General features: G+C 41.1%; 3 protein-coding genes across 5 annotated transcripts in view; 1 reads left to right on the top strand and 2 right to left on the bottom strand.

Annotated features, from left to right (window-relative positions):
• Nucleotides 1–221: 221 nt before the first annotated feature.
• csrp3 (cysteine and glycine-rich protein 3 (cardiac LIM protein)) lies at nt 222–3235 on the bottom strand. Its single transcript, XM_026378553.1, has 6 exons — nt 3152–3235; nt 2309–2420; nt 1464–1635; nt 1137–1266; nt 610–703; nt 222–520 (listed from the first exon to the last, which is right to left on the bottom strand). The coding sequence occupies exons 2-6, from the start codon at nt 2418–2420 to the stop codon at nt 447–449; spliced, it is 582 nt and encodes a 193-aa protein (XP_026234338.1). The 5' UTR covers nt 3152–3235; the 3' UTR covers nt 222–446.
• A 539-nt stretch (nt 3236–3774) lies between these two features.
• On the bottom strand, nt 3775–10745 carry e2f8 (E2F transcription factor 8). Its single transcript, XM_026379149.1, has 13 exons — nt 10501–10745; nt 8921–9178; nt 8665–8818; nt 8103–8417; nt 7805–7966; nt 7449–7586; nt 7027–7224; nt 6845–6920; nt 5989–6496; nt 5579–5845; nt 5357–5492; nt 4886–5220; nt 3775–4731 (listed from the first exon to the last, which is right to left on the bottom strand). Exons 2-13 carry the CDS (start codon nt 9089–9091, stop codon nt 4567–4569), a joined length of 2625 nt encoding a protein of 874 aa, XP_026234934.1. The 5' UTR covers nt 9092–9178; nt 10501–10745; the 3' UTR covers nt 3775–4566.
• A 2529-nt stretch (nt 10746–13274) lies between these two features.
• Nucleotides 13275–27231, top strand: part of nav2a (neuron navigator 2a) — a 159504-nt gene continuing 145547 nt past the window's right edge. For 2 of the 3 annotated variants that reach the window (XM_026377786.1, XM_026377784.1), the window contains exon 1: nt 14339–14860. In XM_026377786.1, the coding sequence (XP_026233571.1) occupies nt 14780–14860 (81 nt within the window). In that variant the 5' untranslated portion in view covers nt 14339–14779. Of the gene's footprint in view, nt 13427–14325; nt 14861–27231 lie in introns of those variants that run through there. The other variant, XM_026377783.1, reaches the window with a different exon arrangement.

Here is a 27231-nt window from a genome sequence, read left to right as displayed (position 1 = left end):
CAGTCGCAGTGAATTCATTGACTTATAAAAAGGGTCGGGCTGGTCGGGTTGTTTTGTAGTTGTAATTATGAAAACTATAATTAGTAACACAAACGACTTTCTTTCTTTTACTGTATATGAGATGCAAAAGATACAGTGAAATGAAGGCATAAGTACATAGTATTTCTATTTTCTTTCCTCGTATTTTTGGAAATTATATCAGTCTTCATGAACAAAGTCCATCAATGACACATTTTCAAGTATCAAAATAGTTTAATTAATTAAATTCAAAATGAACTATTTGAGGTGTTGTGCAGCATTTGCTCAATTGTTCTGCTGTAAAAGTAAGATTTCAATAGACAAAACAACATCTACTCATCACACATCGTTTAGTGTATAAGCAATGGTTGAGTGAATGGAATAAGTGGGACGCTGTGGACACGAGGTTCATTTAAAACCAGTTGTGTTCACTGTCTCTCCTCCAACATGGCAGCGTTCCCCAGTCCAAATCCTTTAGGGCCAAAATTCTTGGCATAGCAAACTGAAGAGGAAATGAGACAAGAACAGTCAGCATTCAGTGTGTGTGTGTGTGTGTGTGTGTGTGTGTGTGTGTGTGTGTGTGTGTTGTACCTTTACAGTACAGCTCTCCATCCTTGTCTGTCACTGTAGTCGATTCCAGGCTTTTACCACAAAGGGCACAACGGAAGCAGGTCTTATGCCAGGGCTACAAACACACAGAAGAGTTTTTATTAATACTAATCAAGACAACTAAAACTAGTCGTTCTTGTAATTCAAGGCTTGAATTACCTCCTCTAAGGCTCCAGTTAGACCCAAACCCACCTGGGTGACGTTAACTTGTGTTCCTAGTTTCTTATTTGACTATTACTGTTACAGTTTGAATAGCACAGCATAGTTTGGACATGAGCGCCCTGTTTCGGGATGTTAACGCTTTTTAAAGTAGATGTCTTGTTAAAGAAGCGTCTTTAGAGCTAGGATGTCTGAAACAAGTCATTCTACTGAGGAGAACTGCAAGAAGACACAACTTTAACATATTTAGACGTGTATGAGTGACAAGAACAATAAAGCAAATTGCAATAGTAAAAACACTAAAAGCCAGTGATGGAAATCTTCTGATGTTCTAGCAGGATGATTCCTACCTTTCCCGCTCCCATCACCTTCTCTGCTGCGTACACAGCTTTGGAGCACCGAGGGCAGCGATCTGAACCTCCAAACTTCTGAGAAGATTTGTTTGGATTGGAGTTTGTTGAAGAAGGTTTTGGTTTAGAGCTAGAAAAGAAAACTCATTCACTACTTTTATAGAAAATATGACAGCATTTCTGGATAATAAAGACTGAAGCTGTGATCAGCGGGAGGCCTTCAAGTTACTGAAGAACAGTAACATTAACTAGGTTACATGAGATAAATAAAGGATAAGTTCACAGAAATCACCAAAAACCGTGTCTAACTGCATCGTGAACACCTACACGTGAGACTGCTGGTCTACGTTTTCTCCAGGAGGATCAGAGCTCAGAGCTCCAGCTCCTTGTCCATATCCGTAACCTTTGGGCCCGTATTTCTTGCCATAGCAGGACTTGCAGTAAATCTCAGACTCGTGTGCCGCAACTGTGGTGCTGTCCAGCCCTTTTCTGCAGGTCACTGTGCAAACACACACGTACACAGAGAAATACAATACATTTGATATTGACTGGCTGAAATGGTTTGCCAAGAGCCTTGTGCAGTGTCATGGTGGAGTTAAGGGAAGTTATATAAAGCTCCCATCATAGCTAGTTTTATCAGTCAACAGTGGCATCACACATAGTCAGATATCCTGTGTTTCTATTTGTAGAACGGGAGAGGAGTGTGAGGTGAACGCTCGAGAAAAGATGAACACTTAGCAGATGTGTGAGCTTATCTCAGAAGCCTTTTAGAGCTCCCGGAGGAACAATATAGCAGTCACACAGACTCACGTCCAACCAGCTGGAGGGGGTTTGTGTTTGTACAGAGAAGAGGAGAATGTATAACTGTGTATGTAGTTCTGAGTCCCTGGATTCAAGCGGGTTATGATCCAGGAATAACAGGACCACAACTGATATTCAGTCAAACAGAAGGAATAAGCTGGGGGAGTGGAGAAAACTTGAAAATAATACAGATGGATGCTTTTGTCCTGATGCATTGTTCATTCGCTTTCACAGCACCCTGAGGTGTCAGCAAGGCAGACGATAAGATCAATGGAAATAGAGGTCAAATGTTAAAATGGTCTTTATGACAGGACTGTCCTGACACTCGCTCAGCTGGACCAGTAAAGAAAAGAGAAAAGCTGTTTGCTTACTGCAGATGAAACAGGTCTTATGGAAGCTCCTGCCGTTACACTGCATTTCCTCTGCATGGTACACCGTCTTCTCACAGGCTGCGCACTTGGCGCCCCCTCCCCAGTTTGGCATCTTACAAAAAAGAAAAAACAACATACAGGAAACGTCACAGAACAGCAACTATTTACATCTATTCATTGTCACATTTTTATCCAGATTCAGGATAACCCTCAGGTTGCAACAATCTGCCAATCATTATTATCAGAATATATATAATATAAAATATGAAAAAATAAAACAAACAAGATAAATCTTAAAGAAACCCAAACATTCATATTGAAGATGATGAGATTGAAGAAGCAGCGAAGGTGGGCTTTTTACAGAAGTGATGGGGTTTACGTACTATTTTACATACAACAAATAAATCAATAATCCAGTATCCTCACTTAAAACCTAACCAGACACCTACAGTGTCTTGACCTGTTCCTTTCACTCAAACTCATCACATTTGATTTAAACGCCTTCACTAAAAGACCAGAGATCTGTTTTAACTCGTATCAGCCGCTGGCCGTGGCCTCACAGGACTGGTATGTGATGTTCCAGGAATAGAGGCTTTACTAAGACACCAAACAGACAAACAGCCTCTTCATCCAACACTGCTGGACATTTATCAATAATCCTGAGACAAATCAGAAATCACTCGTCTTCTTTTTATGTTTATGTTGGCGTGAATAAAAAAGTCTGATAAAGTAAATTTAATTCTAAATAAGTAATGAGCTCATTTACATGATTTTACCCTTGTGTTGTCATTTACCACTCAACTACCAACTGGAAATGTTGTTTCAAAGGAAGCGAGTCCTTACCTTCAATTCAAAGCTGTTGTGGTCAGGTCCTGGTCAGACGTGGCGGTGAACTGTCTCGAGCAGCTTAAATACCGTCCATATCACTATCATCACAGTCCACCTGTGACGCTTCAATGACACTATCCTCCTAAAATAACTTGTGACAGAGCCGAGCCCTCTGACCTTCATCCCAGAACCAAAGAGGCCTGAACATCAGCCACTCAAACATTTGTTCAGGACACACAGGCACAGGAAACTCTAACCATCACAGAACTCAGACAGCTGCATCCAGGATGGCATCAGCGTGGTATGTTGAAGGACTGTGTAGCTAAATGAAGTCAGCACAAAGCTCCCGTCTGATTATAAACAAATGATTGAGCTAGTGACCTTGTGATGCTCGCTGCACACTAGAAATCCTAATAGGTGTTTGAATGTAGGATAAATGCAAAGAAGTTCATTTAAAAATGGCATGAGAGTAGGAAGGGTGAGAGGTTGTGTCCTTATTTGGGTTTTGAAAATGGTTTTGTTCTGTGTTGTTGTCATTTTAAGTTCAATAATTCATGTGACAAACCCTAAAAAAGGAGGATAGACAGCCTGGTTCCAGACGTTAAATCACCACCTACATCTTTTATTTGTTCAGTGTTTCAAAAAAAGATCTGACTGAAGTGAAAGAAAATGGCAACTAAATGATTTTCAGGCTGGAAACAAACTGCATCGTAACTGTAAACATATGTGGGAGATATGGGACCTTTCTAAAAGGCCAAAAGAGAAGATGTAGTGTTTGTACAAAAAAGACATTCAAATTTATTTAGCATTTCACGTTGAGCAGGACATCAGAACTGAAGGCAATTTCCTTATAAATTAAACTTATCACATCTGATTAGTCTTAGACTGTATCACAAATATTCACATGTTCTTAACAATTCAATTTTAGAGGGGGTAACAGTTTACATGTACATATGTGCAAAAGTTATCTTATTTTAGCAACAAGGTTTTTAATCAAACTTGTCTTTCAGTCAATCAATCCATCCATCTGACCCGGGCTTATTGTTCTTAATAGCACTGGCTTTTACTAGTCTTGGTACTTTGAATTAGCAGAAATGACAGAAAAAGAAAAAAAAGAAGAAATTCAACTCGCCACCATTAGGTTATAATAATTCCGTCCTTGGTAAACAGTTTCTATGAGCATCAGAATGATAATACTGTTCGTGAGTATCTGGTTATCTTTGTTTGAAATGTCCGTGTCCATCCACAGAGAACAGCCAAAGTCTGCATGGCAGCTATTTTTAGGGCTGGCTGTAACAGGAGGCTGCTGGGAAATGTTCAGAGGTAATGAATATTGTAAAATGCTAAACAGAAAACAAAAACACTCCCGTTCACAACACAAACACAATGCCCAGACACACACAATGTACACAGACATCAGAGGTCTGCCTTCAGGAGTCCTCAGTGGCGACGTCCAGTTTCCTCTGGGGGATGTAAACAGTTTTGGCAGCTGGCTGTCCACCAGTGGTTACTACAGCAGTCAGAGGCGAGAGGGGGACCGGTGTATGGAAGAAGCTGTGCTGGAACCCCGTCCCTTTGGGGGTGGTCATCAGAGGCTGGACAACAGACAATGTTCAAAACCACTTAATAGTCAAAATCAGAGAAGCAAAGGCTGTTTTCACAGGTTGAGTAGCATGTACCATGAATAGCAAAATCTGTGTGGTATCTAATTCGATTCAGTGAAAAGTACCTGTATTTTTTTTGTTTTACCTGTTGCACGCTTATCAGCGTCACCGGCTGTGGAGACACAGACTGCTGGACCGGCACAGGAGACACAGGTTTGATGAAAACCATGCCTCTCTGCGGCAGAGCCAGTGGGCTGGAAAGGACGTTTGCATGCTCTGGAGTCTGGGGGGCAGCGAAGGCACTTCCCGGACTAGGCCCTGAGATCAGACCGAGGTTCTGCAAGGTAAAGTTGAGGATGGCAGGACTGGGGCTATGAAGCTGGTGAGCATGCTGGGTGGTGCGTGGAGAGGCCGAAGAAGCGGGTCTGTGTAGACGAAGGCTGGTTGGTGTGATCTCCTGGACTGGGGCAGGTCTGGAGCCTATTGATGACAAAATAAAACTATCCAATCTCTTCTCTTAATGTAGTTATTCATGCGTGCACACTTGGTCTATGGGTTTTAGAAAGCTACTGTGGACCCAAAATCAACATTTTATCACGTTTAAGGAAATATTTACCTGCAGTCGGTGTTTGGTAGATGTTGTAAGTGGGAGTTGAGACCTTGCTGCTTTCTCCTCCTGAACTTTGAGTTTCTTTGTAGCTTGTGATGGACTGCTGGGAGATTGGGATCAGGTATCCAGCTGGTACTAAAGTCTAGACAGGCAGAAGCGTATGTTAGCAAATGTTAGCCTCCCTGGAGATAACTGAAGCCCAAGTAAGAAGCTTGTTTATGGTTTTACCTCAGCGTGGAACTGTCCAGGCGTGAGGGGTACGGCTCTGACCGGTGTTAAACCTGCCTCGCTGTCGGAGTTGACCGCCTTCTCCTCTCTGCCCAGTAAGGTTTCCAAGCTCTGTTCTAGTGTCTGACTGGCAACAGCACCAGTGGGTGTGTTGACAAACTCTGGATCCAAGTGGAGGGCACGAGGAGAGGGTCGGCTAGAGAGATGGCCGCCACGACGGGCCTTGAGACGAGCCTGCAGGATCTCACACAGCTTTGGAGATGTGTCCTGCAGAAGATTCAAAGGAAGAGAGGGCAGAGGGTCAGAGGTCAGAAATAAAGTTGAGGCTGGATTGCTTCAGTGTAGATAAGACTGTCTTTATAGTTATAGTTAGACTCTCATTCCATAACTGGATTCAGGATATACATTACCTTTAGGTTGGATTTGGTCCTCTGGGCTTTTGAGGGGCTGCTCTCTGAGGCTGAATCTAGACGCTGCCGTTTGAGTGCCAAGGGGCTGATGTCTGATTCCCTGGCAGCCAGCTGGCTCATAGATGCGGTCTGGCCTGTTGGGCTCTGCCCAGTCTTATCCTCAAAGGTCATAGAGCGCACAGCGAGGCTGGTTGGCTGTGGCCGGGCCAGAGGATTTCGCCTAAGAGACGAAGGTTGCAAATACACAGCGTAGGGACCACTCCCCTGTTGATGAGGTAACAGGATGGGAATCAGAGGAGAGCACTGTGCAGGGATGTAAGCAACAGAGCCTGCAGGCTGCGCCGTCAGTGGGGTGTGGGAGTTGGGGTTAACAGTAGTGTTGACTCCGGGCACCTGTGTTGGAGTGAGTAACAGGGCCTGAGGCGGTTCCATTGAACTGGAGGAGGTCGTCTCTGGCCTCACAGCAGCTGCTTTTGGCTCAGCAGCAACAAGCTTTGGATCTGAAGTCCTGGAACATAAGCAAGACTCTCATTTAACACTCTAGAGATCAAAACACTTTTTACAGGAGATAAGCAGATGAAGTGGAACTACTGAAAGCACGCTTAACCCATGTTGAGCTGCTTCGTATGGGAAACAGCTGTCAATGAGCAGACTGAGTAGATCTCAAATGTAATCTAGTGTCACTTAATTCAGTGGCTGGTTATGGACACCAGCTTTAAAAAAAATTACATTTTACATTTTCTGCTGTACAAGATTTTAGTCTGCAGCCTTCTCATCAACTTCACTTATATTCAAAATGCACCTGATTTCACAGAAAGAACTCCTTAACAGATTAGGCTGAACAACAGTCACTTACACGGACTCCTGATCAAGTTTGATTTTACAAATAGCAGCGAGTTGGGCCATTTTGTTCGGGATGTCTGATGAATCACCTGAAGACACAAGAGAAAAAAAAGATTAGATCCACACGTCGTCACACCATTCCTAGACACACACTGCAAAAGTAACATTGTCTGAAAAAACATTTTCTATACTCACTTCTGACAGGACTGTTGGGCGCAGAGTTGATCTTGCGTCGGTCATCCTGAATGCTCTTTGCCAGCTTAATGAGGGAGGGGTGTCGTGTGAAACTGCGTTTATCCCTGGGTGATGAAAAAAGGTTTTTGGCACAGTTGTCTACAGATGCACTGGGCGTCAGTATACTTTTCTTCTCTTGGGACGTGGAACTCTCCAAGTCTGAAACGAGATTTTAAAGTTCAGTACATGAAAGTAGGAGATCACCATTTTACAAATCATTGGAAGCACCTCCAAACCTTGCTAAATAAAAAACTCAAAGTCATGATGTAATCTTCAGTTTCTACATAAGACAAAAATAATGTTCACATTTGATCCAAAGTATAAACACTCCTTGTAATATTGGATCAAAATAGAAACGGTGATTAACGGGGATCTTGTGATACCTTTGATTTGTGGGAATTCTTCGGGGCCGACCCATTCAAAGGCGGGTTTCCTTCCCCTCTCTTCTGTCACATGGACTTTCTCTATAAGCTTCAGGCTCCGCAGTACGTTAGCTATATCATACAGTCTACGCACTTTTGCTGCAAACACACAAGCAAAGAGCAAGATTATAAACTGAAAAATTTATGAATAAATACAATTATTTTAGCATATTTGGACATAAATCTTACTTCCCAGAACACCTGCATTTATAATATGTGTATTCAATTCAGCATTTCTAGACAGTCTATTACCACAGCTTTTCCAATTGACATGTAACATCCTTCTTACAGCAGACTGTTACCGTGACCGTACTCACTCTTAAACTTGTTCTTGTCCTGATCTGCAACCTGGTCCTCTCCGATCAGGATCTTGGCGGCCACGTCCAGACTGACCACGCGTGGGTTAGACACCAGAAAGAGCATGACAAACTTCTGACTCATTACCCGTAAAGATTTGTCCTTCCGACTGTTAACAGAGGCTGGACAGGACAAAGAAATGGAAATGGAATAAACATGGATGACATCTGGTTCCTGTACGTTTCTGTTACATCTTTGTAACATGTGGTGTAGTTTTAGAGATATGATTAAGTATAAGTAACTTCTCCAGCTTCTCACCTGCTTTGAATTCTACTCCTGGAAGCTCAATGAAAAAAAGCTCCTTCTGCCCCTGGTCCCCTCCCTCCAAGTCCAGGGCCTCGTCATTCTCTTTCTCTTCCCCATCAAAGTCAAACTCCTTGTCCAGGAGACGCTGCCGGATCTGCTGCATCTGCTGACTGTACCGGTGCTCCTCACCCACCTGCTTCAAAATGGCCAGAGTCTGAGCCAGTTTGGTGCGACCGTGCCATGAGTAGCGATTCTTTGCAGAGCGGCTCACCATGTGCAGGCTCTCGAGCACATTCATGATGTCATAGATGCGCCTGCGCTCCACATCTGGGCAGATGAAAGGATAATGTATAAAACCACATTGAAGCAAGTTAATTATAAACTTTTACCACAAGTGGTTAGAAATGTAACCATGTTGGTATCTGTTTACAATTAGGGGAATTACACTACATAAGTGTAAGGATGAAGCAGACCAGTCAGAGATTAGATTATTAATAAAATAATGAAAGCTGTTGTAAAATCTGACACTGATCTTAATGAATGGATATAGTGTCATTGTTTTTAGTATACATACTGAGCTCAGTGGCCACATCATCAAGGCAGATGTCATTGTTGCGGGACGGGTCTGGATAATCTGGGTAGCGAGCAAGAAACTTGTGACAGAGCAAACCCAGGCTCTTCTCTTTTCTGCTAACCATTTTCTCGGACTCTTCTCCGTTTTCAGTTTCCTGCAGGAAGACAATGGCTTTGAAAACAAGTACAACATTCCTTTGAAGACCCAGACTTATCAGGAAGTGTCTATTGTGCTTTAGTAAAAGAATTATTCATACCTGTATAGATTCAAGACCTTCCCGACCGCCATTGTCCATGCACAGCTCTTTCTCGCGGTTCCTGATGTCAGGACTAGCTGCACTGATGAGCATTTTAAGGTTGGAGGTTGGCGTCCAGGGATCAACAGAACCAACTTCCCTCCCTTTTTTAGGTGTAGTAAGGGGACCCATGGCTAGCTGGTCCTCCACTGATTCTAGCACACTAGCTTAATTTCTGGAGAGTATTTACTGGAACTTGGTTGCTACAAAGCGATCATCCTGGTTAACAGAGGGACAAAACAAAAGAGAAATGATTAGGAGACAGTTACTGAAATCTCAGGAATTTAGAAAGACAAAAACAAGTTCATCTGAGAGATTCATCTGTGCTTAGTCACATCTGAATGACATTTTTGTGCCTGATTTAGACTTCAAGTGCTGTACTTGACATTTTCCACCTTGCCATAAGAATTTGATAAGGGGCTATATGAGCAGTGTGCTATATCATCTTGAACCAGTCTATAATATAGCGATAGGTCCAGCTTTCTTTCATCACATGAAACGTTTCAACCCTCTATCCTGCGTATACAATGTCAGAAAACCATGAAAGATCCCACTACAACTTGAAAATCATGTTTTTAGTGCTTCAGACCAAGAGTCATTTTGAGTATGCTATCATAGAAAACTCTTATATTCACTTTTTAGACACTGCTACCAGTGATGTTTTGGCGTTTTTGCTCAAAATTAATTCAGTGGCGAATTGGTTACATGTGTCTTCATTATGTTTTTGTTAATTAACCATTAAGATCAATCTGGTTTCTAGGGTGCCTGAGGGAATAATTAAATAGCAGTATCTCATGGAGACCCAACAGGGGCCCAACAATCTTTGCCCCGGGGCCTCTGAGAGGTTAATCCATCCATGATTAAAGGCAAAAAGCAGCATCGCCCCCTACCTGTCCCGGACCGAGAACTGATCCCAGATCACTTTAAATCGTATCAAAACACCAGAGCCATAATGGCGGTAACTGACGTGGGTTTCATCGAATCCTATGGTCCAACGGACGCAGTAGTCCCGCCCTTTTTATGTGAAGCAGCCAATAGGAGCGCGAGTCGAGGCAGCGGGGAGGAAGTGGATCGTTGTCCCGCGCAGGTAAACTGTTTTTGAAATCCTTGGCGCGGAACGTACAGCTAACTGCTGCGGCTTGTTTTAAACTGTGATATATCTGTGACAAAGTCTGAATCATCACTACACAGACAACTTTACATCTATAAGGTGAATACGTTAAAACGCGCACAGTAGCTTCTAAAAGTAGCGTTTGTTGTCACGTAGGCAGCAGGAAGCGCCCGCCGCCTGATAAGGTTTAGTTAACTTCACTGCTACTCAACGAAACTCTCTTAATGAAACAACGCGAACAAATCCAGAAATGGTCCACACTCCATTTACTTTAAAAACACGCTAGCGACATCAATATTAACGTTGTACTACAGCCAATAAGTGAATCCGATTACAGTGAAACCCCACCTTTACCGCTAACGTTAGTTAAAGCAAACGGCTTGATCTCCTTTTCTAAGTCGATAAAACTCACAGATACACGTAGACTTACCCAAATGTGCGAAATAATCCTCGATCAGAGAAAACGTCCCATCTCCGCGGCAATGTGTTGTGGATTCCAGTTTGCAAAAGATTAACCCCAGAGCTCTGAAATGTGGGTTTTAATTAACGACCACGGGTTTCCACGTAGAAAATAGTGAAACAGGAGACTGTGCTTAGCTCTGTTATCTTTTTACCGCCTGCTGGTATGCAGTGACCACTGTCCTGGTCAACTTTACTACAGTAGTGAAAAGTTTACTAGTTGTGGGGGTGACCACCAGCATTTGGCCCGCCCAGTTAGAGCATGCGCGTTGGCGTCACTTCGCACTTCCTGTCTGAGTGGACTAATAGCAGGTGGCCCCGCCCACATCAGGTAGACGTCCCGCAAGTCTTGACAGTAGATTGACAGTAGGACGATGGTGGAGGTAGGCAGGATCTAACCTTTCATCTAAAAGGAAGGTTCAAATCACATTAAATAACATTCAGTTGGCTAGACAAACATTACGACAGGTTTTCCTTGCTCTAGGCCTAATTCAAAAATTTAAATAAAGACATCCTCCTGTTTATACCAGACTATACTACACATTAACACACTCTGTTACACGTTTATACCTGATCTAAATGGTAAAGTGAACCCCCTGGATGTAATTTGACCCCACGCCCCAAAAGTACAGACATTGTCTAAAATGTTTGTAGGCTACTTGGTGCCAGTTTTTATTCACAGGCCTTAAATCATACAACTCAGCAGGTAAAGTACAGGTGCAGCATCTAAATATAATTGTAACAAAATTATACCACAGAAACCAAAAAGCAAATACTGGCTTTAGGTTTCTGTCAAGTTTATAGTGGTTTGATTATGGAACACTAAGTCAACAAAATGAAAGGTCTTAAAACTAGACTACACAAGATTAGCTAAAAGAATCACTTTGTGTTTGGTGAAATTAATGATTTAAACTATGATTCTGATGTAGCAGGACTTAATTTATTTTTTAGCTCAACTGGCCAAAGTCTGGAGATGTTCAGGGTGTCAATACATGTGTGAAAAGCAGCTTCTGTTAGATCTTTTTCTAAGCCCATCTCTGCAACTCTTGCAGAAATTGATAATAAAATAATTCTCGTCGTTACAGCCACCATGGAAGAAACCGATGTATGCAGCTGTTAATTGTGCAATACATGAATATGCATGGATAAATGCTATAAACAGACGATTATACAGTATTTTATCACACAATTGCTTAACTTCATATGCAGTATATTCTTGTTTAGATGATTTGATTACTGCAATTTCTAAAAGGATGTATCTAGCTGCTCAAAGGAAAGTTTTTGGAATATTATTGGGGCATTTTTGTGCCTTTATTGGATAGAAGCAGTGCAAAAGAGACTTAAAGGGAGAGAGAGAGGGGTGTCACATGCAGCAAAAGTCACCGCTGGTCTCGAAGCTGAGACACTGTGGTTTTGTGGCAAGTGCCTTAACCATTCAGCACCTTAACCACTCAGCCACATGTACACCTACATAAAATAGCTCAGCCTTCATTCACAGTTCTGTTGATCTTGCAAACACATGTGGTGGTTTTGAGCTGTTTAACTGGACTCACCCCTCGATATTCTATGGGTTAATATTGCAAAATACAGTCCTAGCTCAAACAGAACAATCTTTATTGTCATGGCACAAGCACAAGAAAGGTGAAGGCAATCCTTTGGTGCTTTATGGTTCTTGGAGATCTGAATCACCAAAACACAAGAATCAGAAGTTACTACTACATGATAATTACTTTTGTAACGGAGAAGTGGGACATCCAAAGGGCTATATCTCCCATACTGTTTTTTTGAAAATTAAAAGTGCAGATTTATACTTGGTAGGTTGTCCTTTATTTAATTTTATTTATTTATTTAATGGATTGTGCTGAAACACAGAGGCTGAACAACAATGTCCAACACATCCAGTGAAGTTAACTGGATATAATTTATTATTAATAGGCTGGTGGTTAGAATACACAACTCTGTGCTTCGACACTAGGTGGCGGGAAAGCTCTCTTTAGGGGGGGTCACCATGGAAACTGACGGGCGCCTTCAAGGATGTGGGGAGAGAACAGCGGAGCTTGAAGCACCTAGTGACGTAATGGTACGGATGCGAGAAAGACCGAGTCGGACCCTGATGCTACATTCAAGGACCCCGGGTAATTTCAACTGCACAGCTCGGGTTAGTAAGTCATAAGGATTTCAAATAAAAAAATGAAACCACTCTGTCTTCTGTTGTTCACGTTTAATCTATCCTAAACACAGCTCCCACGGAATAAACTTTAATACTTTATTCAGTCTGGTATGTGGGAGTAGGAAGTAGGCCCCATGAGTCAAGATAAATCATAAAAAAAAGGGCAACAAACAAGAAGGTATTCGTAGAAATGTGGTTGTAGAAGACATCTGAAACAGGAAGCAGATTTAATTGCAAATCAATTTAAAGCCAACAGGGATGACCATCACACACACACACACACACACCCTACATTTCCGATAGCACGTGAAGGCAGCGGCTGGCTGCTCCGCTCACAGCCTCGCGAACGGGCAGCGCGGCGCACGAGGCAGGGTTCACATCTCCACCGGGAAGGGACAGAAACAGGAGTGCGGGCTGAGCCCCTGTTCTGCACCGGGCACCGTGCTCTCAAACCGGCATGTCTCGTCGTAGTTTATCAGTAGTTTTGTTATGTAGGCAATTTAGGAACAGTTTCCAGAAAGCTCGGAGCAGCAGCAGCAGCAGCAGCAGCAGCAGCCAGTGTGTCACGCAGCCTGCGAGCTCTCCCTGATTCTCCTGCAGGGATGCTGCGGTAGCTCAAACCCTCGGCAGCGATTTGTTCCACCTCCCAACTCCCGAGGGGTTGTTTGCCTCTCGTCAAACGTAGGATAAGCTGTCGTGTTTGCGCAAGAACCGCAGGAACCGGCTGGTAAGTTTAAAGCCAACGTGAAAGTTAGCTCAGTGTGTTTTTAAGAGTGTGTGTGTGTGTGTGTGTGTGTGTGTGAGTGACAAACCCACACCTGCGGCAATTAGCTGTCGATTCGTTAAGGAGCAAAAACTGTTTCTCAGAGGCAGCAGATTTCATGGCAATAATAATTAATAATAATAATAATAATTTGTGTGTTCTTTGTGTAAATCGTGAAGTATATTGCTATGCTTGCACTGCTATGTACTTAAATTGTTCAATACATGCGAACCAAGAGGGCCATGAGTGAAGGTTTATTCACTGGGCTTCAGTTCACTCTATCTTCTTCTGTGCACTCACAGGAGAACTAAATGTGTGTTAATCCTCAGATAAAATTAGTCACAAAATACACTTTATTCTTCCGTCACGTTTTCTAGAAGCCGTCATAAAACTTTATATTTAGGACAGATTTTTAAAGGTTCATGTGTTCAGTAGGAACCTACAGGACTACCGTTGAGTGCCATAGACAAACTTGAGAAACTTAAGTCAATACGTTGAAGTATTGAGACATCGATGAATTATTGATGTTTTTATTGGCTCTGTTGACAATAACAAATATTGCATTTCACACAATCCTTTTAAAATACTTTACCAGTCAAGAGAAACTTTGAAATATGCGTCTCAACTTCTATGTGACTGCACAGCCTTTGATTTAATGCTTCAATTTAACTTTGCTTTCTTTCTCAACACAAGCACTTGTTCACTGTCAGGATACCACCTTTGACTTTTGAACTGTGAGCGACACCAGCTTTTATACACATGCCTTTCCCTTTTTTATGTTTCTCGGTGCCCCCTGGAAAACTGGAGTCTATTGATTTTGCTGCATGGAAATCAAAATCTGCCAACATTTTTTTTTTTTCCAGTGGCAGACAGATTGAATCTCTGACAGCTGAGAGGATCATGATGATCACATCCTTCTTTAAGATCAAGTTTCCTTGGCAGTGATGATATTTCTGGGAGAGAGAACCATGTTGGTTAACTCCAGTTCCTGTTCTCTGCCCTGATGCTCACCTCAGGCCAGCCCCTTGGGACCAGGAACTGCAAAGAGAAACTTTTAAGAAACACTATGACTGACACACGCTGTGCGTTCAAGGTTGGATCCCCCCAGCGATTGGGCACCTTCTTTTTCATGAAGAAAATTAATGAAGAGGCAGATTTTCATATTTTTGGATAGACATTCATGCAACACCTGGGAACCGAGTGGGAAGGGGACTGAAATACTTAGAGCAGGTATTTCCCTTCATTCCCTAAAGGTGTCTTCTAAAGACTGGATATTTACCTGTGGGAGAGCCTGAGTACTCACTCACCTATGGGAAAATGGAGGCAGGAGCAGAGGCTAGTCCACAACAGCACCCAAGGAGGAAACCTGTGCTGCACGGCTTGGAAGACCAGAAAAGGGTGAGTTATTGAGTGATCATCTTTATCTTCCAGATCTACAAGTCTGCTCTGTGCTGTGTGACGGCTTTATAGTACTGCAAACCTGACTGTTTTGAAATTTTCAGTGGATAGTGGATAAGCTTTAGGTCTAGGTTAGGTTGATGTCTGGATGGAAGACCTAGAAAAACATATGTACATATTTAGTACAAGTTTTTACTCTGTCGTTGTCATGGAGGACTTTTTGGCATTGTGACTGTGACTTAGGTGTCAAAGAAAACGCTGGACTGATTCAAAGCATTGAAGTGTTTGTGGCGTGTTCTTTGATGCTTTGTAGTTGTGTAGAATTACACTGACAAGTGCTTGATACCACAACTAATTTTCCCTGTTTAAGCTTCATTCTGTATTTCTCATCCACACGATGTCAATATAGTGCTATGTTTTTTTTCTCATTAGGGTGTAACACATGCCTGGTCATTGGGTCTGGGTCACTATTCAGTGTTGTTATGAAAACACAGAACTGTCAGTGTCCGAAACAATGGCCTTTTTTTAACTGGGGTTTACACTTTACTGTGACAATGATATCACAGTTGCAATAGACTGTGATGTAGGCATCAGGCAACATACTGGTGTTTTTACTCACAGCACACTAGGCTTGATTTCAATGTGGCAACAGATTGAATTTCACTTCCTGTCCTTCAGTCAACACTGACTCAACTGTCTTACAGCTTTTATGCCACATGCAACTCTGTTTAATTTGTTAACAGCTAAGAAGACAAAAAAGACAGGGATCCTCTGTGGGTGACTGTCTTCATCTGGGTTTCCAAACTGTGCGGTCCAGCACTGGGAGCAGCTGAAGATTGGATAGCTGTAGAGGCTTACAGAGTCACAGCATGTATGTTGTAGTTGGGTCGCTGTTAAGTCCTTTTTTTTCCCAAATGCCTGGAGATTTGTTGGACCTTATTCACCCTGCTAAACATGTGTCCAGGGATCAGTTTTAAAAAGGTTTATTTTCTTTCTGTCCTCTCTGGAAGTCCCCCTGTAAATTATTGATTTGATCAGGTATGGTAAATTAGTCACCTGGGATTATGTAGAACATTAAAATTAACTGGTTCGAACACAGTCCCAGCTGCTGTTTTCCAATTTTCCAGACTGCCTAGCCGCTCTCTGGATGCTAAGGAATACGCTGAGCAGCACAAGGACTTCAGAATCTCTTTCTGGAGTTTAGATTTGGCATAAAGTAGTATTTAAAAAACAGTTGCTATGGTAACAAACATTGATACTACTCATAGTGAGTATTTGCCCTTACCATACTCAAATAGCAGTGACATGTATAGATTTCATCAGAAGCCTCACTCACAGCCCAACGTACTGGCATCATCAGCTGGAGACCAGATGAGGCTAGACGCCCTGCTCTCTCCAGGGAGGAGAGATTGTGCTAGATGGAGCCAATACTCACCTTTCCTCTTATTTGACATCAGCTGACTTAAATTAATTGAAAGCACTGATGTTGTAATGTGAACACAGACTCCCATTGTTGGAGAATCTCTTCGGACTTCCGTGTAGCAAGATTCAATGTCCCCTGACAATTACCTAGGCTGTGTGACTTCATGACCCTATATACGATATCCATCCCTGTAAAAGGTAATTGGATTTGGTTCTATTTGTAGATTTACTCTCCCATATGTCCCCTGCTCCATATATTAATGTTCATTGAGTAACAATCATGAACCTACATGTGAGGGGAGAGAGCATTAGGGAAGAATCTGTGATGTATTGTATTGAGGTGAATGCAGACTCAGTGTTTGATCGAGCAGAACCGCGGGCTTTGCTGCTGTCAGGAGCCTGCCTATTTGTAGTCAATTGGTATTCATGGAAGTAGGATTCCATGAGATTGGATCTTTGGTGTTATGAATTGCCCAACTACAGACAAGAAAGGAATATGGGTGTACACCCTCTCCACATGTCTGCCTTTGTAGCACTGTCCCAAACGGTAGCATTGTTGGGAAGTAGGATTATTTTAAAGCATATATTTTATATTTTCATGTCTCACTCTAATTGGTGGAGGAGAATAACATCTATTGTAACCGTTTCAGTTCAGTTCAGAATAGGAGTACCAAATTCATGCATGGCTTAAATTAACCTATAGATCTATAGATTAATGTAACCAACATAACTACTTAGTCTTCATCTTGTGAAAGAGATGAGCGTCTATCCTAAACTCCTTTCAGCTCTCTTTTCAGTCTTTCTTAGATGCTAAAAAGTTGGTTTTGATATGACAACAGCACTATATACATAATGATTTTTTTATTAATGCATTGCGTCTCCTTTGGATCAGAGATTTGTATGAGCCAGTGAAATTAGGTTGGAAGGATTTACATGCCTGTGAACTTCAGGTCTTGACACAAGCATGTTTAATTTATTGGATTGCAGTCAAATTAAATGAGCTATGAGCTGATCTTTGATTAACAATGCCTGAACAGCATATTGGGCAGTTGGCATATCCCTGCCTGCCCTACACCGAGCAGTAATGAAACACTGCTCTTTGATTTATATCCTGACCTCACATGAGGTTGTTGTGGTTACAGTGCAGATTTACAGCTCAGATTTTGCAGACAGTATTGACAAGGCTGTGTTTCTAAATCCCGTTTTGAAGTTACCTACATGTTAGATGAGCCAACGATTCTCACAACATTTATTTGTTATCCACAGCCACAAGTGTAAAGCTCTTAACTGTCCATCTGGAGAACATTAACTGGAAAAAGACTGTGCTACATTTCAATACAAAAATAGTCTGTTTTCAAAATAAAGAACAACTTTGACAGCAGAGCTCAACACCTTCAGCTTGTGTCTGGTAGAGATGAAAAAGGACATTCAGAAGGTGACAGAACAGGCTGTTAAGGAATCTATTATTGATTCAGCTGAATGAGGATGAAAAGGAATTTGACACTAATTGCTCAATCAGAGCCATTGGAAATTATGTATTTATTTTCACTAGTCATTTCTGACTGCTCATTAAGAGGTGTTTGATATGGTTGGGTGGGGTTCTGTAGGATAATGAGGTGTTTACAGTGGAGGTGTTTGCTACGGACTGCTGTGCTGCAGTGATTCTTTAACAGCCTCATAATTAGTGGAGACACAGATGAGTGGGAAACCCTACATAGCTTCGCTTCTTTTCTTCACAAGGTGGACTTAATTCTGAACCTCAGGATTTAGTTCATACTCAGCAGGAGAGGCCTGGGTACTGAGCTTGAGTGTCTGTGTTCCCATGGTAGCCAGGCTCTGGTAACTTCCAGGCATTGAAAGGTTCAATGATGTGTAACATTATGGTGGGGTGATTTTTAAAATGATCTTAAGATGGTAAGCTATCAAACCTAATGGTTTTGAATTTGTTGGAAGCACTAAACTACTTGCTAAAAAGCACACACCCATCAATTCAGGCAAAGAATGGCAGCCCATTCGCCCTTTTTTTTTTTTCTTACTTATGCACTTAACCTTCCTTAACATCCAGGAAGATGCCCTTGGTTCCCGTTGACTCCCATTCAGGCCAGGTTGACTCTGGCATGTTCTTGGGCTGTGTTAGATAAGCCTGGAATACTGTATCAGTGTCCAGGAATCAGGGAGAACTAGGAGTTAATCCACCAGGGCTGGTTGTAGGCGACCATCCTATCAACTGAGCTGTGGTTGCCCTGCAATATATTTTTTTAGTTACATTTGTACATTGCTTACCGGTTGTTGAGTAGTTACAGTTACTTCATCTATATGATTTAGATGGATTTAAAATAAAATCTGTATGCTGTTTGACATGCTTCTTCCATGATCTTAGGCAGGTGTTGTTTAAAAAAAAAAAATGTTTCTCACATACTCCCTTTAAACTGACATTGTTAAGTTGTGTGAGTTATTGAACAGATTACAAACCTCAATGCTCGTAAAGATAATCAAAACAACAGGAAATGAGCTTATATTTACTGCTTTCTTTAGTGGACATTTAATCAGACATATGGGGAAGGTCATTGTGGCTATCTGTGCTAACCACCACTGAGATTGCTGTAGTCGATGCTATGGTCTTAAACAAACAGTGGAGGCCACATCTCTGTGTGCTATCTGTGCACCTTTTTCAGTAGCTGCTATACTCATTTGTTGCTGTCATCTGAACAGATTTGAACAATGGCTAACCTGTTTCACTTAGTAAGAGTTTTAACATTGTATTATGACTCCCGAGTTGAGATATGCTTTAGAATTGGTGATCTCCACCCCAAATAATTTCTGAATTGTTGCTTTGGCCTTCTGCCTGCATATGGAGAATGACTAGAGGGGTGACCATTTGTCATTGACAGGGTTTGATTGATACTGTGTGCCAACCAGCCTGCACTGTGGCTGTCTAATTGACTGTGATATCAGAGAGATAGGATGGTGTGATGACAAATGAGCAGTCTAGCGAGATCACTTAGGACCCGTCGTAGACATTATCCCCCTTTAAAAGTTTCTCCTTTCCTGCCAGTCTATGACTGGATTGTTCTAATAAGTGGTTCCTTTAAGTCGAGGTGCCTGGGATGTCTGAATCAGACATAAAACATTTTCATTAAAAGACAGTTAACCAATGAACAAGCTTCTGGCACTTTGAGATAGTGAAAATCAGATCGTTACCTATGCTGTGTTGGTACTACAGCTGTAGGCGCTTTAAGGCACCAGCTAAGCTTTTCTTGCAAACCAGGCAGCTGCAGAGGAAAGACAGGGGATTTATTTTGGTGAAGGACTGTGTTTGCCCAGTCATGCAGCACTGACGAGCGCTGGGGCTCAGGGGTTTGGATTGGGGAAGAAGAGGGGGGTCAGAGGATGGAGGTGGGACCAAGCATGGAGCTTTGAGGGTGGGGGTTGGGAAGATGCACTCACGATGCTGTTTGGCCCTCAAGAGCCATCTGGCCATCACCATCTCCAGGCACCCTGAGGGAGACTGAAGGACAGGTGGCAGGGGCTGGTGGGATGGCCTGGTCTTCAGCTATGGGTCAACACAGTCAGGAGCACCAAACATTTTCCTTCAATCTGAATAGTGGTGTAGACTAATGTGTGTGCATGTGTTCACTATTTGGTAGAATTTTACATTTCCAAGATTGTGTATTTCAGAATATTTGATGTGACAGACTTGTTTTGTTGCCTCAGTCTACATGTTTCTTTTACCAGAAATGGTAAATGTAAATGTAGCCAGAACATGAAGCTGAAACTGAGACCTCAATATGACCATTTGAGAAAATGAAAGCTAAATTGAGTATTTTTTTTTTAATTTAGGGCAGTGTTTTTGCTTCAAGACAAAAAATTTCCCTCCATGCTAGAAAGATAATGGTGAAAAACTTGTTTTACTATGCAGTTTGACAACATATCAGTTAAATAAACTGCATGAAGTAAACACACACACTCAATTCAATTTCTGTCTTATGTGTGACAGCTCAAGTCTATATGGCTAGAGCAATGGTGTTGTAAGTACCACACCCTGCATGGTGTGTGATGGTCCGGCTGTTCTGACTCGCACAACATTATAATCCCTGTCTGGGGTTCAGTGGGTAGGATCTGGTTCAGTCTGGTTCAGGGGAGGTGCTTGGTTGATGAACAGGTGCTTCATCTTGCTCCTGTAGTGATGGGATTTTCTCTGGGCTGCAGTGATTGTATCCATATACACATATATGGAGAAAAACACTGTTAAATATTTCATCAGGTAATTGAGAAGAGTCTCTATATATTACAGTGTTTTGTCTTCGATTTAATTCATTTCCAAGGTAAATCAAGTTACGATTAAAACATAAATGCAGGGTGTACCATAGGTTTGCCGATAACATGTGCTAACAAGTTTCAATCTGGTAAATCAGTTTAAGACCCTCCACTGTAGTGTCTCCTTTAATTTGTGAGTCAATTTATTTGCCATTCTTTTGACGGATTAAACTTTGATGCATGTTTTGTCTTGTGAATAAATAATATGATATATTAATTTAAAACAACCAGATGTAGGAAGATGCTAATATACAAACAAAGTCAAAGAACATTGTTTGCTGGAGCATATTGATAGGCTAATGGTCAAGGTGCATCGCATGTAATTGCAACTTCCCTGGTCTGAGTCCAGGACCAGGGAAGGGGGGACCTTTTTTGCATATCCCCTGCCTCTCTATCAAACTGTAAAAATAAATAAATCCCAAAACTTAATCTAACAAAGAATTCTGCTCAACATCCTTTTCTGGAATCTTTCTTTTCTTTTCTTTTACACATAACCCAATGTAATTTCATTTGGTTTGTGGTGTTCAGAATATTCTATTCATTATTTTATGGCACAATCTATGTATGAAAGTTGTTTTTTGGCCAGTGTGATGAAAACGTGTCTGATTCTGACAAAGCACAACTCTGCGCACTATTTGGACCTGGTACTCCTGACCTTGTCTGGAGTTTATGTGAAAACGGTTTATAATATAGCAGCTGAAATGGAAAATAAGTTAAGGAGGTTTCCCACCTCTTTGCAGTGCATCTGCCAAAGTTAACTGCTTGGTTGTATTGTCTCAGAGGTTTGTTGTGTTTTGCAGTGCTACCACCACCCCTCACAACATTACAAGTAGCTGTGGAACTTAATGGCACAGCAAGTGTGACATGACTCACCTCCATACAGCTGAGTCTTTCGTTGTCTCCATGTTGTTGTTGTGAGTCAAGTCTACTGGCATGCTGCTGTTGCGAAGCATATTGCCGCAAACAGTAAAAGTGAATACATCGTCCCATTTCGATTGGCCCTAGTATTCAATACCCGATCTAGCTCTTCAGGCAATATTGAAGCCTATATCTAATATTGATATGGAATCTATGCATCCTTAATAATACGAATAATAAATAAAAAGGCTGTGTGAAGTGTAACAGAGCATTTAGAGGAAGGCAGCTAAAGAAAATGGTCAGCTACTTTTTGTTGGCCTGACAAGTTAGGTGGATTTGTTTACCTCCAATCCGCCTGTTCGTCTGCCAGTGTTGTTTTGAAAGAGAAATCCAGTTTATTTCCAGTGGATATGTGTTATACTCATAAAATGTCTGAAACAGCATTTTACCAGCTTTTTAGAGTCAAAAACATAGGCTGTCTTTAAGAAGGATTACCTAATGGCAAATGAGTGTGATCTCTGTCTGTAAAGGGTTTATGTTTTATTTAGTTATTAGTGTTTTTAATTTGAGGAGAACATCCAGTGTTTTATTGTTACACCTCACACCTCAGTTTTTATTTTTTGCAGATGGGTGCTTTCAAAACATGGATGACTCACACTTTGTGCTGTCTCAGGACACCTTACAACACAGATGACACCCCTTGAACTGAGCAACACAAAATATCTCAGAACTGACAATATCTAGATTTCAGATCTAACTGTAATAACTCATCAGTGGGAATTCCACAGATATTTGTATCAAAGTGGGCCAAGATGTATTCAAAATTTATAAAAGTTCATAAAAGTTTCTGATATCAAGAGATTGCATGGTCCATTCCTGCTTCCCTGTTGCTGTAGAACTCTTTTGGAGGGGGTGCTGAAAAGATGTAAACCTCCTGTAATTGACCAATTTAATTCCTTTGAGAGCACTAAGCTTGGTGTAGGAACAGATGTTTTTCATGCAACTCTGTCTAGAAAAAATCAATGTAAATAAAGGACAGCTGAGTTTACAGGTGGGTCGGGGTTTCTATTTTGGTTGAACGGAGACAATCGCTTGTGAATGTGCAAATTAGGCTTTTAAAACTTCGAGTTCATAGATATGTGTTGTCCATTTATATGTGTTACATCTACAAGACAACAATGAAACTTGTACTCATTTGAAAAAATAGCAAAATATGGTAATAATACTAGGTGATTTCTTTAAGCTTAGACATCATACATTTAAACTTTGGCCTAACCAGATTTTCTGCATTGGGTTGAGACATGGCTGCACTCTCTACCTTACCCAGATAAAATGAATCACAATTACCAAAGCTACAAACCTGCATCACTAGAAAATGTTTTTTTTTTCACATACTGTGTAGTGAAAGGTGCAATGTTTGTGTTATAGCACTTTAACCAAAATTCACCCAAATTCAGGGGAAAAACATGACATCAAATTTAGCTATGAAAACAGAATGTATCAATGGAAAACTTTTGATTGAATTTGATTATAAATGGAAACAAAACAAAGATACTGATTTCTGTTGTATTCTCTTGCTTGGCTCAGTTCCGATAATACAAAACCACAGTTTAAAACTTTGCAAAATGATAATCTATGCAGATTATTAATGGATTATCTAAGTACTAATATAAAGCTTGACAGAGACAGAACACTGTACTTGTTGATTAAGTCTCCAATATTACATTGTGATATACCATGCAGCTCACAATCAAGAAAAACGGTGTCTAGCTTATGCAGAATGTCACCCCTCCTTGTCTTGTTGAAACTGAAGCCTGTGTTGCTAATTAGTCAAAGGTCTTGTATGAGGTGAAGGGGCACAAGTCTGTTGCAAGGGTCAGATCAGGAGACAGGAGGGGAATATGGAATTTCAGGGTCAAGCTGCATTGAATACTACATCTCTGTGCAGACATTTTACACATACTGCCCCATATGACAGACCAGACCATGTGAGAGAACTGGGAAGCTAAATAGCCAGGGTCACCACAAGGCCCAATCCAGGCCACCTACTTCCCCCCCCTGCTATTCAATAACAACCCCCATTCTAGTATCAGTTACACACTTAATCAATACAGGCTCTCTGCTGTTATTGATCCAGGTTTGCGTGTATACACAGCTGCTAAACCCAGACTGTGGCCTCCTGCCCGGAATCAAGAACCCAGAAAAAGACACTTGATCACCCGCACCTGGTTCTCCTCAGCCATCTCCAAGATGTGCTGAGCACTGGGAGAACAAGGACATCAAAGGCCCTTGGTTTATACAAGGACAATTAATCTGTTGAGAAATCTATTTGTCATAATTTAATGAAATGTGCTCTTGAATTGGAACTGCAAGGCAATTTAGAGACTGGTAAACGTGGAGCACATTGGATTAGTATCAAAATATAAAAAAATGTTTGAATGCTTCAAACGTCATTCTTGATGTACGGTGGATACATTGATAGGAGGACCAACATCAACCATGGATTTGGATAATTACGATGTAAAAGCACTGATTTAATTTCTTCTCTTCAAGTGAGAATAATCAATTTAAAGCTGAAGAAAACCAGAGGGAAAAAAAAAGTAAGTGTAAATGTAAGATAGAGGTCTTTATTTTCTGCAAAACAAGTTGCTTCCTTTAGAGATGAATGCAAACATACCACTATCACTTAAAGAGCCCAAAAATTCATTTAAATATATGAAGAGATTGATGCTGACATATGAGAATATACACTTCACCTTGTATGGAAAGCTGACAGTCACAAAATATTAAAGTCCTGCGAAGTGCAGTGTTAATTCATCCGTGTACTTCATGGTACAAACCCAGTGGATACAGATGTGGACGAAATTATTGGAGCCCTTCTCTTTATAGAATTAAAAAAAAAATCCACAAAGGTCACTGAAATAACTTGAAACTGACAACACTAATAAATAAAAATGTATTTAAAATTTACTCATGAAAACTGAGCTCGTGAGTTTTTTTTTTTTTTTTTTTTTTTAATGATGGCACCTTTAGAAAAGATGTTAAATTATTTGACCATCTTGGTAAACTAAAGTGTGTCCTTTTAATTAGCATCACAGGTGTTTTCAAACCTGTAATAAGTCAGTCTGACTATTTAAAGGGTGAAAAGTGGTCACTGTGCTGTTTGGTATCATGGTGTGTACCACACTCAACATGGACACAGAAAACTAAGGAGTGAGGTAAAAGTCTGAGGTAAAGGCTATAAGACCATCTCCAAGCAGCTCGAGGTTCCTGTGAAGAGAGTTGCACATATTACTCAAGAAGTCTAAGGTCAACAGGACTGTAGCCAACCTCCTTGGACTTGACTGCAAGAAGAAAATTTGACAAACGAAGAAACGGATACGAACGGTAACCAAAGAGCCTAGAACAACTTCCAAGGAGATTAGAGGTGAAATCGAAGGTCAAGATACATCACCATCAGATCACACCATTAGTCACTGTTCAAGCTAAAGTGAACCTAATGGAAGACAACCAAGGAGGACTCCACTGTTGGGGGGAAAAAAAAGAAAATGCTTATTGACAAACAACAAAGCTTCTGGGAGAAGCTTCCTTTGGACAGATGAGACAAAACTGGGACTTTTTGACAAGTTTACAAACACAAAAATGAACGAAAAAGAAAAGAATACTATACTTACTATGTGAAACAGAGGAGGCTTGGTTATGTACTGGGGCTGCTTTACTGCATCTGGCACAGTGTCTTAAATCTGTGCAGGGTCCAATGAAATCTCAAGACTATCAAGGCGTTCTGGAGCAAAATGTACCGCCCAGTGTCAGAAAGCTTGGTCTTTGTCACAGGTCATGGTCCTTCAACAGGATAACTCAAACACAAACTCAAAACACAGCTAAATACATCTTAGAATGGCGAAGAACAAATCATTGGACTATTCTGAAGTGGCCTTCTATAAGTCCTGATCTAAATCACAGTGTACATCTGTGGAATTAACTAAAACATGCAGTCTGGAGAAGGCACCCTTCAAACCCGAGACAGCTGGCACAGTTTGCTCGTGAGGAGTGGGCCATAACAGAAGTCGACAGGTACAGAAGTCTCATTGAGAGTTACAGAAATTGCTTGCTAGCCGCGACTGCCTCAAAAGGTAGTGCAACAAAATTTTAAGTTAAGGGTGCCATCCTTTTTGTCCAGGCCAGTTTCAACTGTTTTTTTTTTTTTTTTTTTTTTTTTAACTTTTGTTGAACCACAACTCAAAAGCAATGTCTGATTTTCTTGAGTTAAGTTTAAGTTTAGTAAATGTTTATTTATTATTACTTGCCAATAATTTCATCCACATCTGTATATAAACATAAAATCCCAAAATACAGCAAAGTGAATTTTTCTAATCCAGCTGCGGGCATGTTTACTTTTCAACCTGTGATTTGATGGTTGCCTGAAAGCTCCTGTATAACTTAGTGGTAGGAGAGAATATTGCATGGAGATCTGAAGACAGCTTTGGTAACTACAGCAGATGCAAGCAGATGGTAACTACATCCTTGGAATTCAATTACTTTTAATTCTACCTACGCTACTTGAATTTACTACACTTTGTCAGAGATACTCAGTACAGTTCAATAAAATATAAATATGTAAATATGGTGATGTTGCTCCTGATTGATTCATGAATGGATCACCTCTTTATCATTATATAGTTTCAATAACCTGCAGTATTTTAGAGGTGATTTTTTCCTTCGGTCAGAGGATCTGACATTGTAGTCTCATAGCTCGGGCAGATCAGAAATTACACGAGACTACGTGAAAATTATTAGGTCTCGTCTAACAGGGGTTTTGGTGTAAAATAATGGTGACTGCCTTCATATCTAAAAGACGGTGTCACAGGGAAAAGACACATCACTGGTTCCCACCTACGCATAGTAACACCACAGACTAGGTTCAGTCCCCTGCTTCTATTCCTCCCTTTCATCTCTTACTAGTTCACTTTCTCTTATAAATGAATCATGAGATAATATAACAAGTTAGAGGGCAATTAGAAAAAAGCTTTCTCTGACAGAAAAGCAGCCACATACAGGATAAAGCAGACAAATTATTCCTACTGAAATAACTGTGACTTTCTTTTCAAATTGATGCTAGTAGAGATGCTTGTTTAGGAATCCAGATTAAAGTGGCAATGGACTATTTTCCATTCTCAGTACACACACCCACCTATGTTGTGGTGGGAGGTCCATTTCATTTTTTGAAGTAGAGGTGCTTGTGTAAGCAATATACAGCAGGGGTCACCCAACATGGGGCTCAAGGGCATCGCAGTAATGTAATCTTAGCTGTTAATAGGACTCTGAGGGAGGGTATGATAGCCTAAAAATGGGAAAGCACTGTAACCTGAGAGTTGCTACTTATATACACCACAGGGCATTTGTGTACATAGGCATACATACAAATTGTCTATCTGTGGTATTGATGCTTTACAGACTGTTCTCAGAATAGCCTTACTATTATCTCATTAGAAAACACTTGAGTCAAGCTAAATGCTTTAAGCCTTTAACGTTTTATTCTAATCTCACATTCAGAGGTGACAAGAATGTGCATGCTTGTCTAAACCATGATCACAGTCAGTAAGGATCAATGAAGAGTGGATAAGGGTTCTAATCAATACCCATCAGAGTGCCGCTGATCAAATATTTATCCAGGAAGAGAGGGGAGAATAGACTGTCTGCCTCTCTGTTGGTAATTTTCTTTTGCAGGTTTGTCTGCACATGTCTGGCATGTCTGTCTTTGTAATAGGAGTCAG

Source organism: Anabas testudineus, chromosome 3 (genome assembly GCF_900324465.2).
Source record: "Anabas testudineus chromosome 3, fAnaTes1.2, whole genome shotgun sequence".
Taxonomy (NCBI): domain Eukaryota; kingdom Metazoa; phylum Chordata; class Actinopteri; order Anabantiformes; family Anabantidae; genus Anabas; species Anabas testudineus.
The sequence above is the reverse complement of the archived record's forward strand: the minus strand, read 5'-3'. Positions and strand labels throughout refer to the sequence as shown.

Excerpts from the sequence above, each read along its gene's own strand:
- csrp3 (XM_026378553.1), bottom strand. The coding sequence starts at position 2,420 with ATGCCAAACTGGGGAGGGGGCGCCAAGTGCGCAGCCTGTGAGAAGACG. Across the intron at positions 704-1,136 it reads AGGTGATGGGAGCGGGAAAG|CCCTGGCATAAGACCTGCTT; the intron begins GTAGGAATCATC and ends GTGTGTTTGTAG. Across the intron at positions 521-609 it reads TGGAGAGCTGTACTGTAAAG|TTTGCTATGCCAAGAATTTT; the intron begins GTACAACACACA and ends TTTCCTCTTCAG.
- e2f8 (XM_026379149.1), bottom strand. The coding sequence starts at position 9,091 with ATGGGTCCCCTTACTACACCTAAAAAAGGGAGGGAAGTTGGTTCTGTT. Across the intron at positions 6,497-6,844 it reads AAACTTGATCAGGAGTCCGT|GACTTCAGATCCAAAGCTTG; the intron begins GTAAGTGACTGT and ends CTTATGTTCCAG. Across the intron at positions 4,732-4,885 it reads CGCTGATAAGCGTGCAACAG|CCTCTGATGACCACCCCCAA; the intron begins GTAAAACAAAAA and ends TCTGTTGTCCAG.